The 18,628-nt window shown below is 41.9% G+C and overlaps 1 protein-coding gene across 1 annotated transcript in view; it reads left to right on the top strand.

The window, feature by feature from the left end:
• Positions 1-4,517: 4,517 nt before the first annotated feature.
• notch3 (notch receptor 3) overlaps positions 4,518-18,628 on the top strand; it is a 29,262-nt gene continuing 15,151 nt past the window's right edge. The window contains exons 1-6 of the mRNA XM_032538521.1: positions 4,518-4,796; positions 5,872-5,944; positions 16,712-16,854; positions 16,966-17,301; positions 17,963-18,085; positions 18,176-18,409. Of these exons, the coding sequence (XP_032394412.1) occupies positions 4,736-4,796; positions 5,872-5,944; positions 16,712-16,854; positions 16,966-17,301; positions 17,963-18,085; positions 18,176-18,409 (970 nt within the window). The 5' untranslated portion in view covers positions 4,518-4,735. The remainder of the gene's footprint in view (positions 4,797-5,871; positions 5,945-16,711; positions 16,855-16,965; positions 17,302-17,962; positions 18,086-18,175; positions 18,410-18,628) is intronic.

Below are 18,628 nucleotides of genomic sequence, written 5' to 3'. Positions count from 1 at the left end.
TGTGTGTGTGTGTGTGTGTGTGTTTGTGTCACAGAAAGTGGGTGGAAGTAAAAGAAGAAAATGATCACCGTGAAAGAGGATACAGAAAGTATGATAACACATACACAACTCCAGCAGAAATCTCTGTTTTTTTGTGTAAAATTACCAATTAATTTAGGATGCAGTAGAGAAACACAATGTTTTTAAATGTTTTATTCAAAATCTTTTCATTTGACAACACCATGTCAATTAGGACAAACCAAATTATGAGATAGGAATGTAAATACATAAATACACATTTTTCACGATGACAACAAAAGGCATAATTTCAAATACTTCTTTGCTGCATTCATTTTGTCTTTTAAATGTAGAAGAATACCTACATGAGCATAGACACCACAGGAATGTCTTCGCTATTTGTTTGATGTTCTTGGAACACTGACACGAGTAGGGGGCTGGACAACAAAAAGTGTAGGATCCTGGGAAACGCAGAGGTGTTTTTTTTCCTAATTGAAGATCCCAACAACCCACAACAGAGCAGAAACAAAGAGAAGTTATCTTATCACTGTGGGATACAGATGTGTGCGTGTCTGTTATGTGCATGTGTTCATGGGGCCTGCTTGGGCCCTTTTCACACACAGACAACATTAGAAGTTTGCCCACTGTCTCCTCAAAACTCAGAAGCCCATTACACTTTACCCACAAACCCTGAATGATAAAGAGAACATGCGATTACAATTATATTACAATGAAATATGTATTATATTATATACAATGATTTGATATTTAAAAAAAGGTATCATACAGTAGCGATAAGGGAGAATCCAGATCATCAACCTGAACGCTGGGCTGCAATTGGCCCTGACATCTGTCTGTAGGGGGTCTGAGCTGCTGATTGGCCATGACCAGTTTTGTAGAGGGGCTTCTAATCCTCTCCACACTCTCCGTGGGTTCTCTTAGGGCTTTTCCCACATAAATCAGTCTGGCCTGGGTGGTAAAGTCATCACGTCCACTGTGTCCACAAACACTGCCTGTTAGCACCCCTATCACATGGAGCGTGTTAGCTCTGAAAGGCCACCGAGCATGAAAGGAGGGCAATGGCTGACCACACTATATACATGTAGGATCTTACTTGTGAATCCACTTGACACTGTACTGTTATAATGAATGAGACGTCACTGCAAGACAAGTTGTTCTTAATCTCCAGCTCCACAGCTACCATGAACTTTATCTCTCATGACAATGCAAACTAAATTACATTATGTAGGTCTAACTGACCTGTACAGTTTTTGGACACACTACCCTGCTGTGTGAGTGCAAAGTTTTGCCTCTCACCCATGGGTGGTCTTCACTTAACAGGCTCTGGTCAGCTTTCACTCTTGACACTGCAAACTTACAGTATCATTCACATGCAGTTCTGGATAAAAGCCTTTCTGTTAACAATGTGCGTCACAATAGTGCTTGTTATCCCAAGGTATCAAATGCTCAGTTGGAGGAATTACAGCGTAGTTGGTACAGCTGCGTATACAAAAGCAGAAAGGTGGTGCTAGAAAGGCAGGTTCTACACACAATGTGTAAGATGTCCTGATTAAATGCATACCTACTATTTCTTCAGATTCACATCTATTAACTATGAGAAATGCTAACAACTGTTCAAAGAGGAATGCTGCTCTCTTTCCAACAGAGAACGGAGTCATAAATCCTGACCTGTCTCCTCTATGTTTGTGTGATTGGAGATTCCCCCTGAGTATGGTGCGAGAACTTTGTCACCAGGGCTTTCACTCTCACACTCAAACACTTACAAATTTTTTGTTTGTGTGTGTGTGTGTGTGTGTGTGTGTGGTGTGTGTGTGTGTGTGTGTGTGTGTGTGTGTGTGTGTGTGTGTGTGTGTGTGTGTGTGTGTGTGTGTGTGTGTGTGCGTGTGTGTGTGTGTGGTGTGTGTGTGTAGAGAGAAAGAGAGAGAGAGTCAGAAAGGTTGAGAAACAGGGATGACAGGGATGGAACTGAATTCATTAAAAAAACATTTACAGGCTACAGAGAAATGTCCCGCAAAGAAACCAGAGGCTGTTCTACTGCTGTTGTTCCCACAAGACTTAGTTCACTGTTCTCTTTCATTTCTGAAACAATCAAGGAAAGGTTGTGTTTCCAGAGGGAAGGGCAGGAGCAGCCACTACCAGTAATGAGATCAGAGGAAAATAAGACTAACTGGAATTTTCTCCGTGGCTCTTTATTTTCTGGAGTCAAGCAGTGCAGATTGTAATCCCTGACAAAAATGGAATCTTTGCGAGTGAAGAAAATTGGAAGTCTTGTGGACCTTTTACAGCACTCTTTCAAAGTCAGCTGCAGCAAGTCGGATTAGACAGAATCCATTAATGGACAAATGCAGCATTGATACCTGACATCATGAAAATAATAAAGAATAAAATAAACTTCAGTCAAACTTTTTTTTTATTATATTTTATTTTGATGCCTTTTTCTTTGTACTGTAAAACTTTAAAAAGTAACAAATAGCTATTTTTTGCTCTTCAAAGCAGTGAATCTCAAATTGGGTTCACTCTGCACTCCGCCACCTGTAAACATTTTCAGATTATGATCATGATGGAAAAAATATATGGTGTGCTTTTTGTTTTTTTGTTACAAATACTCCATAGTTCAGAAAATACTATTTTTTAATTTTTAAATCTATAATAGGCGTCAAATTATCCGAAGGGACATACATACATAACAGGGTTCCCAGTATATTCTCTATCTTGTAAGGGGTCTTTGGCTGAAAAGAAAATTTAGAACCTCTTCTTTTACAGGACAATACACACGTTACGCTCTTCTCTGAGCAGTTCTGTTTCAATAATGTGACTTACAGCTGCCTCAACTTGTGATATTTTGGTTGTGAAAACATTGTCAGGCACGAAGAAGACAGCTGTTGTTTTACATAAAATCAAGGCCTTCAGTTTTTCAGAGAAATGAGGCACATGAGGCATTTGTAGACATTGAGTGCTTAGATAGCAACATACTGTAAATACAAATGTCTGTCCCTGAGAAATCTTCCCCTGGGACCTTCTCCAACTGGAAGCCAGTCAAAATACTGCCAACACATGCCAGAGTGAGCTGCAAATGCATCTACCACATCCCCATGGGGTGAAAGAGATATTTCACAACCATATGAAAACACAAAAACACAGCTTATACTCCTATGTGACATAAACCCTGATACACCTTCCTCCTTGTCTCCATCTAGAACAACAAGTGTGCCCAAGTCATCTTGGATACATACAAGCCTATGTTAAGGTGGCATAATTGGGTGAGATTTTAGTTGCAGTTGTATTCAACTACTAATGAAGAATACAGGACTAAGTAATCATACTATTGTGCACAAAAAGCTGAATCCAGCTATTGAAGACTATGCAGTGCCCAACTTTCATCACATGGTGGGTGCCAAATGAAGCAGGTGTCTGTGAGGCCTAACAAGCTCTTTTCACTGAACCCCATAGATGACGTCACATGCGCTAACGAACTTCGCTCCAAACCAGCTTGCTACATTCATGGCCTTACCCATGCCTGTAATTTATTCAAGGCCAGGACCAGGAATAGTGTGATGGAGAGGGGGAGATGGTGGTGTAGGGGCAGTGTGCTTGAATATTAGTGTGCTGCCCTCCCCTGCAGAGAGAAACTGTGTCATAATGCCGGACCCCTTTTATTATTCAAATCAAGGCTATTGTCTCTGTAAGCGACCGGCTCCGCTCTGTGCTGCAGAACAACCAAGGCACTATTCGCCGGCTGCAGAAAACGAGTCCACTGCCATAGGCTGAGGAGGTGAAGGCTGAGACAGCAGGACTGCAACTCAGTGCATGGGCCGTGGGGATAACAGGAACGTCTGCACTCTCTGCTACCATGTAAACACAATTCACTCTCTTATCTGCAATCAATCAAACACACAAACAAACAACAAAAGAAATAACCCTGCACAGGACTGGACGGAATCAATTCTCTTTGTGTATAAATCTATCAGATTAATAGCTAGGCTATATCTTAAAAAAATAACTTGTCTAGGTTTTTCCTAAGTATGTAATTTGTTGCTAAATGGCTCTAAAATTACCCAAAGAAAACATTTGTTGATTTAGTGGAGATTCTGGAATAAGAGAGAGAGAGAGAGAGAGAGAGAGAGAGAGAGAGAGAGAGAGAGATTGTCTACCTGTTTGCTGTTAAATTTGCTACTTGTGTATGATAAAAGCAGCTTTTCAATTCATGTCTCAGCAAAGTGCATTGGTGCATGATTGCACCAATCAAGTGTAGTTTGAACTGTGATCAATACATTTTCCTGTCTCTATTTTTAGGGTGTGAAATTATTTAATTATTCTGTTTTTGTTGTACATCAGTGTCGGTCTATGGTGGGGGTAGTGGTGTTGGTGCGTAAAAGTCCCAGTAAGGCCCAAAGTTGGATGCTCTGCGCAGGGACATCTTGCGTGTGATAGAGAGAGAGAGAGAAAGAGAGAGAGAGAGGAGGCGGAGTCATACCAGACGCTGGGACAGCTCGGGAAGCAAAAGTTTTTCAAAAGTTTCAGGAGGTTAACCGAGAATCACAGCAGCCGTGGCCGAGCTGCGAAGGATAATACGTGATTGGGACCTAACGCTACGCTTTCCGGCTGACTTTATGAACAATTCCCCATTGATTTTGGAGTCTTTATTTTTACGTGAACTTTATAAAGGATGTATTTCTACTAAAAGCCCAACTTGAAACGTTGGAAACTTTCCTCCGAAATGGAAGGGGATATTCCATGGATTATTTTGTCATTTTTATTGTTTATGCATATTTGCGAAGGTAAGTCATATTAATTAACCATTAGCATGTTCGTATCTATATTCAGAGAGTGGACATGTCCGAACATCCCATTTACCTTGTGGTTCCAAATAGAATTGGGGCTGCCTTTGACTATTTAGGCTATAAACACTGACACGTTTAATTGCGTAACTGATTTTGTACTTTTTCTATGTATTTTATTTGGTAGTGTATTAGTAGTTTGAGTCGCAGATAGCTTTGGAAAACTTTTCAAACTATTTGGAAAAACCTAATTGAACTGCACAACCGAACAGATAAGAGTTAACAGTTTATACCGAAGACATTTAACGTTACCGCATCAATGCAATAAATCATACACCCAATTGTTTTTGTGAATAAATCTTACACTTCTGCATGGAGAAAGTGGATTTAAAATCTACACATTTAATCTTCCGACAGTGTTTTTTTTCTTTTTTTCTGTTGGAGTATTCTGATGGCACTGAGGGCTGCTTCTCCACCGAGTTCACAAAACCCGAAGTGTAGAAGTGGCTCCTGTAACTTCAGCAGCACTTTAAAAGTTTAGCTGAGGAACGTGGGCTTGTGCAGTGATGCTTAACATGTTACGTCTTTAAAAAATGTAGTTATTGAATGTGGGAGGGGAGGGTGAAAATTTGTTAAAGCCAAATCAGGGGGTGATGAGCCGAAGTTACCCCCTTTCCGAACAAAGACCTTTTAAACAACTGAAAGTCTTCCCTCGGAACGGTTGAGGAAAGACTGTCAGATATGATAAATGAAAGTCTCTAAGAAAAACCTTTTTCCAAGCAGAAACAATCTCATGTCAGCATGTATCTCTATAAAGGAAACACAAAGGTTTATCTGCTTTTGACAAAGTAAACAATGAACATGCGGGTGTGTCTGCAAGATGCCACAAGTGGCACTGTTATCCGTTTTAAAGAGGTCACATCAATTTGTGTAACTCCTACAGAATGTTAAGCGATCATACTATTCCAGTGGTTAGGAATTTGGAGGATTACATGTTCCCCTTAGGTTAAAGTGGATGACATGAAGTCATTTGTCAGTTGTGTGGTTTTCTAACAAATTTCTCCAATTTCCACAGGGTTCCGTTGCGTGGATAAATACAGACCTTGTGAAAATGGAGGGACATGCTTAGATTCATCCTCTCGATGCATGTAAGTCGAACATGTGTAAAAATCTGAGTTTTCTCATACTTCATAAACTCAGTGTAGTAAGTATAGGGCTTGTGTGTAAGTTGATTTACACATTTGTCATTTATTTATCATTTGGTTCTTTTAAGGTTCAGGGGAAAGATTGAGTTCCACTTTTAAACATTGTTGTGAATATGTTCTTGTTATATCCTGTTGGCTGTTAGTTAACAACGTTCACATACAATTGGTTAAAGATATGACCTATTAGATATTGCCTATTGATTATGTCTACAGATGAGCACCATCAAGCCTCAACATGTTGCTACACTCATCTTTTGCACCTGTTAAAGAGCTTTGTCGAACATAAATCACAGTTTCATTCTGTGTTACTTTTTTTATATAGTTATTTTCATTGTGTGATTTGTGATTGAATTTAAAGACTTTAAAACATTTTTTTGACGAATTGTCTTTGTTTCCTGCCTGCTTTGGGCATTTTCAAGCTCTCACATCTTTTGACAGTGATAAGGCTTTTGTTTTTGAAATTGGTGATTTTTTTTTTTTTTGGGGGGGGGACCTGTTACAATAGTCAAATTAAATAGGCTACAGTGTCTTGCCCGGGGGGTCATTTGTCCTTTTAAAGAACCCTTTGGCTTGGGAAACATGTCTGAGGGTTTCAGATGGAGGAGATACTGTCATTGATAGAACAAAAAACTTCATTGTTGCCAGCTACTTCCCTCCAAAACAGTACATTTATCATTTTATTGGACTGGCAGTTTACATTGCTGCAAGGGTCAAAGCTAATGACCCCTGCAGCAGAGCCAATACCAGGAATGCACTTTTCACAAGCAATCAGGCAGACATTTTCTCATATAGGCCTTTATGCATTTTTAAACATAAAGGTTACTACATGGTTCTATAAAGGGAATATCCTGCAAGTAGTCGCCATTACACACTAGACAATGTGTAACCAGACTGCATGTGGAGCAAGTAACTACCACCCACATTTTTTTCAATCATTAGCTGGAGCCAAGATCATTAAGCGAGTCAATGTATAATTCTATGCAGCCAGATCTTTGTTTCAGCATATCCAACACCATAGTACTGCCACTAGTGAAAATTAACAAAATCTCTCAATGTTTTCCCAATTGTGTACATTAATCTAATCACAGGAAATGTGTTTTCTTCTGGAAGACACCATTCATTCCTCCTTTTGTGTTCCTTTAGTCCTTTGTGCTGTGTACATGTACAGCATGTGTACATATGTTAGGGTTTAGGAGTTGGGCATGTGTAGTCACTATCCTGGTTCAGTGCAAAGAGAAATAAGCCCTAAAATGTGAAGATAAAAGAATACCTAATGGACAGGGACATCAAATGTCATACCACACAGAGTAGATTGAGTCCTGTAGCAGGGCAGAGCAGTGGAGCGGAGCGTGGACACATGAGAGTGGTCCAACCAGTCCTAGACAGAGGTGAGTGGTGGAGCTGCCCCACCCCTTCCCCAGGGAGCCTACCGAAAAGAGAGATCCAAACAGCAGAAAAGATCCTTTCTTCTACCAGATACCTGCCTGTAACCTGGCACCATCAGAACAGGGCGTAGAGATGGAGAGAAGAAAGGCCACAGCAAAGTGAAGCCAATATGGAGTAGAAAGACGGAAATGCAGATACATGTTTTGGCATTTGAAAGGAATTTGGAGAACCAGTAGAAAATAACCTTGGTTGAAATCACACCCGGTTCCACACAGAACCACACACATTGTTCTGTGTAGCAAATGTTCACCTGTTCCTGTTTGTTGTTCAGCCGCTTAGTTAAAAAAAAAAAAAAGATTTACGGCAAGTAGTTCTACAAGTGACAGTAATACTCAGTGTATGGCAGCTACCATTGTTGCTGTCCCAGATACCAATGTATCCTCTGTATTGTTGTTGTTGGCAAGCACAACTATGATATACACCACACATGGTAAAACTTTACCATGCAAGAAAAGTTAGCTATTTTGTTAGTTTCTTATAAGTGCGTCTCTAAGTGTGCTGGCTTCCTGATCATGTGACTTATGCCACATTTCCACTGCATGGTAGGGCACAATTCTACTCAACTCGCCTTGCACTTTATTCGTTTTCCATTAGCTAAAGTTGTGGATCGTACCCTGGTACTATTTTAGTACCACCTCGGCTGAGGTCCCAAGCAAGCTGAGTAACTAGAACAACACAGCCAGACCATGCCTTGGAAAATGAGGCATTAAAGTTTGCAGGCCAGAATTGCTGACAGGGTATTACAGTGCTAAACCGTTCAAGTGAACATACTCCGATACCCATTTCACCTTTTTCAGTTACCCAGTAAAAATCTGTTCATGCTTTTAGTCTGAATGAGTATTCCAACCTGGCTACATGAACCTGCTCCCAACCTATCCTCTATTAGATATTGGCTGCAACTTGATTGTGATTGCAAAGACACATGAATTGCATTTGCTATTTAAATCAGTCAAATTTAAAAAGAAAAAGTTACACAAAATCATCTGCCTCTTTGAAACTCCAGTGTACAAACACTGCAGTGACTAAGTGCAACTACAGTTGTAAACCAGGATCTTGCGTGGATAGGGAAATCCACACAAGATCCTATGACCAGCACTCTGATTTGAGTCAACTCGTGTTAAGCTTAGACTCCATGTCCTACATGGGTTTATGTGAGAAATTACAAAATCAAGGTGATGACTAAGATGATTCCCATTGACATGGAAGCACTTCTTAACGTGTGGCATCAGCACTGAAACATGCCTGTTGCTGAGTCTCCAAACATGTTTGGATCAACATGCGCACTGGCAGAAGTTTGGCTTTTACCAAATCAGAATGTCAAGGTTGCCTAGAATAAAACACAAAGCACTTTAAACCCAAAACCTGGCAAAAAAAATGTTCTATACTGTGGCATAATTTAAGCAGGCTTACTGTTGGGTTTTGGTCCAACCCCAAATCTACTGAATATCTTTCCGTCTTCAACCAGTTGGCTTTGTTTGAGGGCAACATATAAACACAACATGTAGATCAGATTTTGTAGTTTTTGTAGCTATTCCAGAGATAAAATTTCCAGGAAGCACTTTCTAAATAGCACTACTTAAAATAGCGTAGCGTTTTGAACTTGACAGTGACGAGTTGATTGTGTCACAGAGAGTGCAACCTACTAGGTGAGCAGTCAGGAAGTCCAGTTAAAGAGCCTTTGACCCTTCAGCTCCGCCCTATGAGCAGAATGGGCTGCGTTGAGAGGGCCACAGCAGCATGGCTGGAGGATAGATAATTAGGCAGATTGAGAGGGTGTCATTCAGAGAGGATCCAGCTGGAGGGATCGGACTGGGGGTAGGGAATGGGTAGAGGGAGGCTGGGTAGGGGGGAGGGTGTTGGGCTGCGTCGAGGACAGCTGGTGGATGTTGTGATGGTAATCCAGTGAAGTCAGATCTTGACAAAGGGGAAGCATAGGGCCAGGTGCTGCCATTGAGCAGTCAGCCGCCCCCATACTGTGAGAGACAAGCTTGTGGAGGAATGAAGCTGGTAGCTCACAGTCCCTCTAGCACATGTTGCCTCTCTCACAGTGCAGCAGGAACCAGGTCCACTCTTTCTCTCTCTGCGTGTCGTCTCAGCTCTGGCAGCTCATCCTCTGCCCCTGTCTCACGACACAGTGGCAGATTGCAGATTACAACAGACTCTTCCCTCTCAGATCCTCTAAAGTGAATGGACATAAATGTGGGGCTTCTCCGCTGTGTGAGGCCCATGGATGGATACAGTGGCCCCCTTATGTTATTAATGTTTTGCACTTGGCCTCAGTAGCAGAGTTAGCATATAAATTGTGAGTGTTTCAATATGACCTTGCAACTCCCAGCCTCTTAGAACATGATGAAAGAGGACATCTTTGACTTTGATAGGGAGCAGACTGTCAAGTGGGGAGTGCTGTTTCTTCAGTAAAGTTTTGTATCTGCTTACTTCAGTTCACTTTTGGAAAATAGCAAGATCAAAACAAGTGAAAATATTATTTCTCCTTTTTTAAATAAGGACAAACTTAATTTTCTCAGTGGAGGGTACAACCTTTCCATTTGTGAAATACAGTACCTACAAGTTATTTTACTGGGGGAAAAAAGGAGGCTGGAGGGAGGCTTTGAGGAACACCATTCACTAAGATGTAGAAAGAAGCACACGCCAAGAAACATATTTTGTGATGGACTGAAGCAAAGAGACATTATATTATGGCTTAGTTCAGATCACCTCAGGGCTTTGGCATCTTTATGGTGGATTAGAAAGGAATGCTCAGTAAGAGTCCTCCTGTCTCTCTGGTGCTTTGAGGTTATTATCCATACCTCTCATCCATTCACACTGGTAGCCTCTTCAGGAATGCCTTTAACAACACTGTCAGCCTAGTCTCATTGAAAATGGGATGTTTGAAATGACTTATTTGAATTGCAATTAGTTACTTTGCAATTTTGTGAGGCAACATCACTCATACTGTCCTGACAGATAGATGGAGCCGTTTTAATGTCATTATCCAGGAAAAGTAATGCATTACATATCCAGCAGTTTGAAATACTTTAATAGGAGATCAGTTGTCAAGTCTATAAGGAAATGTGTACTATCTGACCAAGAGGTTACACAATCATAGGGAGGAAAATTTGGGTTTGTTGTCCTTTTTTCTCTCTGGGTCAAGACAGGAGACTGGGAGCTGTGGTTCCCAGGCCCCGTCACAGGAAGTGGTGCCTTCTGACCTCCCTGCTACGCACATCCTGTCTTATCAGAAAAACCTAAGCAGCTTTACTTAGTTTAGCCAGTTCTCCAAGCTCCTCAGTGTTCTCATCTTTCTCTCATGTCTGTGTGCTTATTAATGTCAGGATTGCCATTATTGTGAGTTAGGATCCAGTTAGGATTTGTGTATTATTTTACATTTTGGAGTCAATGTACGTCTGAACCACATGCTTATGTAGGGATAAGCCTGCCTCTGAAGTCTTATCCCCTGGTTGTTTCTTCTTATCCGGTAGAAAATGACTTCTGAAGAGACATGCAGGCAGGTTTAATTGGAATAACTGAGGTTTGCATGCAAAATTTCCCTAGTCTCCCTCCCATTTAGAAGAGGAAGGGATGGGTCCGTCAGTAAATGACTCAGGAACAGGCATTAACTTTCCACTAAGCACATTTTCCAAAGACAACTTGATGTGAATGTTCACCTTTTTTCTAATTTAAGATTTATCAGAGCTTTAAGGAGTAAAATACTGTTTCATGTGGAAATAGAACAAACATGCTACCTTATTGTTAAAATGTTTCATTAGGTATGATTGGCCTACACATGTCTAGTACTACTTTGGGTGTCAGCCGTTGAGATAACAGACATTCTGTGGTTAAACCTTTGCCAGTGCACTGTCCACAAATCTCATTCTTTCTGGACTAAAATCGTGTGAATGCTTGTCAATTGCAACAGTTTTAGTCTACATTATTAAACCTTTTCATTCCACTTTGATTGTGCAGCAAATATTTGCTGTGAAATTAATAGCAATACAGGCAATTACAAGGTCTGAGATGTCTTTTGTCACGTCTTGTTTTTACTGTGAAGGCTGACGTTAAACAAAACATTTGGCAAGGCATTGTCGTTGATCTTTCACGTTAGATTGGGGATGTCTTTTAAATTTTAGTTTCAAAGTTTAACAGAATCTGGTTCAGTTTAGGTGGTTGGGTGGGGTTTTTGTGGTTAAGTTCAGTCGAGAATGCTTTGAAAGACCTCGACCCAAGGATTCATGAAATGTGGTTATGGGCAAACGTGTTGCTATTTGAAAAATGTCAAGGAGTATTCTTCCAAAAATCTGTGGACACTTGAGGCAAATTTGTTCCGATAGTGTATGCACTAAAAGTTTAAAAACTGCAAGATCTTGTCACGCCCTTTTCATAGCAGCATTACAGAGCAACAAGAGTACATTTTTTATTGTCTTATTCTCTGCAGAACATCTGTGATATTTCCACTGCCAATGATATGCCAGACATTTTCTTGGCATTCTGGATTCATATTCTTAAACATGTAAGTCTGAGCACTGAGGGACTGTCGGAGGTGAAAAGGACGCACTGATAGCCGTCCTTGCTTTTTGGTCAGATTAATTATTGCTTTCCCTCAAGAGAAAGTTAAAAGTCCTTATATTCACATGTTTAATATTCATGCTCCAGGGGTGCTCTGAAAACCTCCTCCTGGAGATTTCAATACCTCCATTGTGTGTCTAAGCACAACTGTTGAAACAAACTTTGCACTTTAATCTGTGAAACACGCATGCTTTTAGACATGATCGTACTTCATTACCAGACTGAATTGGTCCCGCATCGCGCTTAGTGCTACCTGCATATGTAGGGGATCAGTCCTCTGAAGTGCCTCAACTGTCCTTACGAAACCCTGTCTCCCCCTTTTTCTCACTCCGGCTCTCTCTCTCACCATGGGTTACTGTTGCCAGGCTACAGCCCAGGCCTGTTGGTCTGTGTAAGCCCAGGCCTGAAAGACTAGCTGTTTGGGTCACTGCTTCCCCCCCCCCCCCCAACACTTTCATACAAAGGAGTTCTGACTACTTTAGCTCTTTTATTTGGGCCACAAAACACTCCCCAACCCCCAATCTGGCTCTTTGCTGAGAAAGGGAGAGCCAAGCTGGGGAGAGCAGAGCAGAAGAGGCTGTTGGAAGGAGGGGGGAATGTGGATGGGCTCCTGTTGGCAGTGTGGTGTCAGTATGGACTCGCATAAAGCAGTGGAGCTGGCTCCTGCTTGCTTGTAAAGAGGAGCGGGTGAGGGAAATAAGTCTGTGTTAAGAGAAAGAGACACTGTAACAGTTTCCCCAAAGATTCTAATAATGTGTTCTAGCAACCTTAGGCTTGCATGAATTTGCGAAACTTCGATTAGCTCTTCTCATGCAATATAGAAGTTGAAATCTTTCCCCAAGTCAAAATATGGTGGTTCTGTTGTTCATGCTCGTCCTCTCCATTTGTTTTAGGAAATGCCCTTTAAGATAGGAAGACTTATATTGTTGCCTTGTGGAGCATGACTCTGTGTATGAACCGTGTCAGAGATTACAGCCTCTTTGTTCACAGGTGAGACACCCTGTGACCTCTGGCAGAGTAGCTGCTATTGTATAGCAGAGGATGAGCTCAGGTTACCCTGCTTCAGTGACCCGGAAAGCAGGAAAATTGGCATTGTGTTACACTTGCATAAATCAAACCGTTTTAGATGATCCTCATACTTGATGCAAAAGTGAGAAATCACAATGCACTGCTGGAATGTCATATTTAAAATTACAATAAAAATCTTGCGAATCACTTGCACTTTAAACTCTTCTTCATTTAATGCTTAACTATTGCCACCTTTTCTTCTTTCTTCTATTACTTTCTCTGTGGATCTTCTCTTTTATGGGTTCACGATACTTCCCTTCCCCAGTGGCTGAGGCTGGTCGTAAGTTTCTTTTCTTTGTGTTTGGGTGTGTAGTGTTGTTGCATGCGTTTGCTCTGTTGCAGTGGTGCCTTTGTGTAACAATCTTTAAAGTTCTTTAAATGTTAAGCGGAACTGTTAATGCATGTGTTTGTGAAAGATGACCACATCGTGTGTGTGTGTGTGTGTGTGTACTGGGCTTTTCCCATGAGCAAAGCAGTACAGTTGTTCTGGCTTAATGTTTGGCAGAGAGGTAAATGCCAGACACTCAGAGGTGCACTGACAGATGTGGACAGATGCATGGTGCCGGGGCTGCAGCTGGCAAAAGTCCTCATATGTGTTGACATAGGGAGATTACCCATTCTGGCCATCCCTCCGCTTCACTCAAAGACCTCCTCCTCATCTGCTGCACTCTCTTCCTCAAAGGTCAGATCGACACTCACTCACTGAATATGACTCAGGGGCTCATTGCACAACAGCAGCCTGCACCTGCCTTCCACATCCGCCACAATTAAAGCTGGGCCTAGACGAAGGCAGAGTTCCTGCTCTGCTGTTCCCAGAGTCAATGGAATCCACAAGGTTGTAAATAGCCTGATAAGGAGACTCTCAGGTGCACCAGGACAAAGTTGCATGTCTCTCACAGTCTCTGCCCTGATAGCACTCTGATTTGTGTGTTATGGGAGTAGCATGTTGGCAATGAGTCAGGTCTAGACAAAAGAATGTGTGTTTTGGCTGCTTACTTAGTGTGCATTTGTAGGGGAATACAAATAATTTATCAGACATAACTACTATCGACATTCACACCCACACATGCACACATTTGCACTAAGACACACACACACACACACACACAAATAAACACTGATGCACTTCATTCTCATAGCTGAACACACTTTTTTCCAAATACCTGGTGTTTTAGTATCTGTGGTGGAACATCATCATGTACTTGGACACACAATTCTTCCTGAGTTTTTCATCATCCATAGAGAGTCATGATAGTCTTTGGAGAACAGCCTGTTGAGACTGTAGCTCTTTTTCTTTTATGAACAGTCAAATGCCAACAGTAGAGTGTGGTTCCAGAAGAATTTGTCTTTGAGTCATTCAGTCAGTCTGTCTGTATTTTTCAGCTCTATAACCAACTTTCTTCCTCAGCCATTTCAAAGCCTTCTTTGTGCCACATTTGTTTTTCATTTTTTTACTGACACTCTAGATTCCAGACATAGTTAATTTGCCTCTAAATAAACCCAGCCAGGCCATGACAAATAGCCATGGGCACCAAGGGTGGGGGGTAGTCAGGGGTATTTGGTTGGGTGTCAGGCTTGTTTGTTCATCTGAGTGGTTGCTAGGGCAACAAGGATCGTGCATTCGGAGTGAGTGCAGTGTTTTTATAGCAAGGGACGAGGGATTACAGGAAATATGACATGACATTCTTGCTGAACCAGACCAGTCTCTCCTCCTCTTCTTCACCCTCTCCACCAATTCCAGCTTCGACATACATTCTCTCCTGCAGAGCAGCCCCACCCCACTCCCTGCAGCCTGAGTGACATTATCATCACAATTAGACGGGCGACCTATGACATTTGACCTCACAGTGCGAGAGAGGAGGGGGTTGTTAGGGAGAAAGCCACACTGGCGTTCAGGGGGGCTTAAGGAGATGGAAGAGTAGCTGTAATAACTGTCTAAATAACTCTCTAAACATTGGTGCTCCAGTGCTGCTTCACTTTAACTTCCGCATTAAGCTCAGTGTCTTACTGCTGACCTTCTTCATGGGAACAATCTTTTATCCCCTATAGCATTTATAGTTGTTACGCTAAGATATTTGATTCATTTTTATAGACCAACAAACTATTCTTTTAGGACATGTTACTTTTCTGCACTATTTCTGTGTATATGCACGTTGATACGCCTGCGTGCCTGGCTCTTTCATGCTATCTCTGTGGCTCCATCAATTCACTTTTGTCTTTGTAAAACTGGGGGAAAAAGTGAAAGTAGTGGTCTCCAGTTTTTCTGAACCAGAGCAACAGTCAGAAATAAAGCTGGTAAATTCAGTCAAAATCTAGATTTGGATCATTTTATTCTTCATAGTTTACCTGGAGCAGCTTTGTCTCCTAGTCAGGGGCAAAAACCACAAACTTTTTGTAAGTCTTCGTAATAGTTTATTGGGGGGAAAGGTACAGACAAAATGTAAAGGATGAACTAAAACCAGTGTAGTGGTGATGATCCTGTAAAAGAGAATGGATGAAAACTCATTGTTTATCCTGCCCAGGGGTTCTTCTCCAATGAAAGAAAAGACAGAGCCCAAGGGCTGGCCAACACCCAGCCGTCACTGCTCTGTCATCAGCATCAAACAGGCTGTTTGAAGAGGGGGTTTGTCCCCAGGGGCTCCACTGGGGGTGTAAAGTTACAAGCTCATTTTGGACTCTCTAGTAAGTCCAAACCTTGTCTAAACTCCCATAGTACCTCTGCAGAGAGCTATAGGAAACCCTACACAGCCTGTGTTGTAAAAGCAGTGTGTTAGAATAGCAAAATCAGTTTAGACAAAATAAAAAAAGTAAAGTAAAAGTAAAAAAATTGTTTTTATTCACGTTACGCACTAGTGAAATTGAGCAGTTTACATGGCCTCTGTAGGCAGCGTTATTGATTAAAATAGAAGCCTGTTCAGTCAGACGCACGTGAGATGGATGACTGAAAAACGTGTCTGAAACACCTTGTGTACACAATGCTAATGTTTCATCAGAATAATTATCTGTTCTATCAACACACAGTCAGTGGAAGGAGGATGTGTTGTTTCAATCCAATACCACAGCTGCATTTAGTTTATGTGAGCAGGTTGTTGTCCTCCTTTTTCTTATGTCAGTATTTGTTGGCAATTGTTAAATTTCCAGACTGCTGTTTCTGGGTGTGTTCTTTTTCATATATGAGAACAGAAACAAGAGCTGAGGGACGGGGAAAAACTCTTAAAAGTGGAAGAATGTTAGCTCATATGGAGAAACTGAAGCTTTCCAACTGAAAAAATCAGAGAATGTGCCTTGTGAGACCTTTAAGACACAGAGAGATTGCCTTCCTCCATCTTGATATTTTTATGTTTGTGAGTGCATGTGTTTCTCAATCCATATACAAGGTATTACACGATTAATACTATTGGGGTAAGCTGTGTTATTACAGAATCATTCTAGGGCCCAAAAGCATTACTCAAGCCATTGTATGAGTCAGGCAGCCGGCCTTGCCAAGGTGTCATTGGGGCCTTGATTGCCAAACCCAGAACCCAGAAATCACAGCTCTGTCTTTACTGAAAATAACTTGAGTTGTCATCTTGTGACCTGTTTCGACTTGTAGCCCAAAGACATCCTAATGTATGTGTAAATTTGTTCGTACAGATGTCGTCCGGGATTCATTGGTCCTCTCTGTCAGCACCTGGATCCCTGTCATCGATCGCCATGTCTGAACGGAGCAGCTTGCAAGAGCCAAGTGGTCAATGGTATCCCACAATACACCTGCGTGTGCCAGAGAGGGTTCAGAGGTACATCTATAAGTATTTGTCTTCATCAGAAATATTAGATGTGAGAAGGGAGATTAAAAGTTCCTATTTTAACTGAATACATTATTCACTATTTCACTATTTAATCTTCAGGCCAAGACTGCTCTCTCATTGATGCCTGTGCCACAAGTCCCTGTGCCAATGGAGCCCGTTGTGCCAATTGGAATAACCACTACAACTGTTCCTGCCCACCTGGCTTTCAGGGAAAGAACTGCCGCAATGACATTGACGAGTGCCGCAAGCCTGGCACGTGCCTCAATGGTGGCCTCTGCATTAACACCCATGGGTCCTTCCACTGCAAGTGCCAACCTGGATACAGTGGGCGGACATGTGAGGTGTCCACCCTTCCCTGTGCCCCATCTCAGTGTCTTAATGGGGGCACCTGTCGACAGACCAGCGACCATTCCTATGAGTGTGCTTGTCTACCAGGTATAATAGCTCTTCATCAGCATAATGGAACACACAACCATGCACACATCAGTTGGTGTGCAGACCCTGTTGTTTTCCCAGGCCCTTAACACAGTGCTGCAAACATACAAATTATCCCAGCCTGATGGCGTAGCTGTTAGTGCTGTTGCTGGGATTTACTCCTCTCTCAAGGTCAGCTTCCTGTCTGCTATTAATAGCTACCGATGGAGATGGTGGGAGAGTTGAAGAGGCAGCCCACAGTCACTCTACTCCACTCTGCTCTTTTCACAACAGAAGGAATTTACTTTATGGGACCTCTGGTTTCCCACTGGGGAGCTGACAGGAAATGTCTCATGCCAGAGAGGAAGTCATTGAAACTGAGATATTATAAAACAAGCAAACACTGTGGGGAGTGCAGACCTCTGAAGCAGGCAAGAGTCAGGCTGTTGCTGGCATCATGTGGGAACCATCATGAGAAGATGTAAACAATTAGACACCCTCTGAACCTTTTGGCTGCCCACATTGCCCTACACCTCCTCTAGTGTGGGAAATATCCCTCAAGGTCATGAGTAGAGATACTTGGTGTCTGGAACAGGAAACACTGAATGTTTAATAAACATTTAATTGGTGTGTGTTACTGTGTCAGTGTGTCATAAACCTTTTCTCTCTCTGTCTGTCTCAGGGTTTGAGGGACACAACTGTGAGAATAATGTGGATGACTGTCCAGGTCACAAGTGTATGAATGGAGGAATATGTGTGGACGGAGTCAACACCTACAATTGCCAGTGCCCACCAGAATGGACAGGTACACCTCTGTTTACATCATTTTTTAAATTACCTTTAAATATTTATATCATGTTGAGTGTAAGTACAATATGTCATTTAACCACACTAGGGCAATACTGTGCTGAGGATGTCAACGAGTGTCTCATGCAACCAAACGCCTGCCACAATGGGGGTACTTGCTTCAACACTATCGGTGGTCACACCTGTGTCTGCGTTAATGGTTGGACTGGAGATGACTGCAGTGAGAACATCGATGACTGTGTCATAGCTGTTTGCTTCAATGGTGCCACCTGCCATGACCGTGTAGCATCTTTCTTTTGCGAGTGCCCAGTTGGAAAGACAGGTAAGTGGATTTGTGAAATGGCCTTTGTTCCCCTTATAAGCGGTTTTCTCATGTGAACTCTGGACAAAACAGGGTTGACAAGATTGTCCTTATCGGGCATGTTCTCACTTAACAATACTTCATTTGGTTTAGGCCATGGGTGGAAGGGTAAAGTTTGTGTAGTGTTTTGGTCCAACTTATTCAGACATTTGGGTTTTCACAAACAGCTTTTCTGGGTAA

Source organism: Etheostoma spectabile, chromosome 15 (genome assembly GCF_008692095.1).
Source record: "Etheostoma spectabile isolate EspeVRDwgs_2016 chromosome 15, UIUC_Espe_1.0, whole genome shotgun sequence".
Lineage (NCBI taxonomy): Eukaryota > Metazoa > Chordata > Actinopteri > Perciformes > Percidae > Etheostoma > Etheostoma spectabile.
The sequence above is the reverse complement of the archived record's forward strand: the minus strand, read 5'-3'. Positions and strand labels throughout refer to the sequence as shown.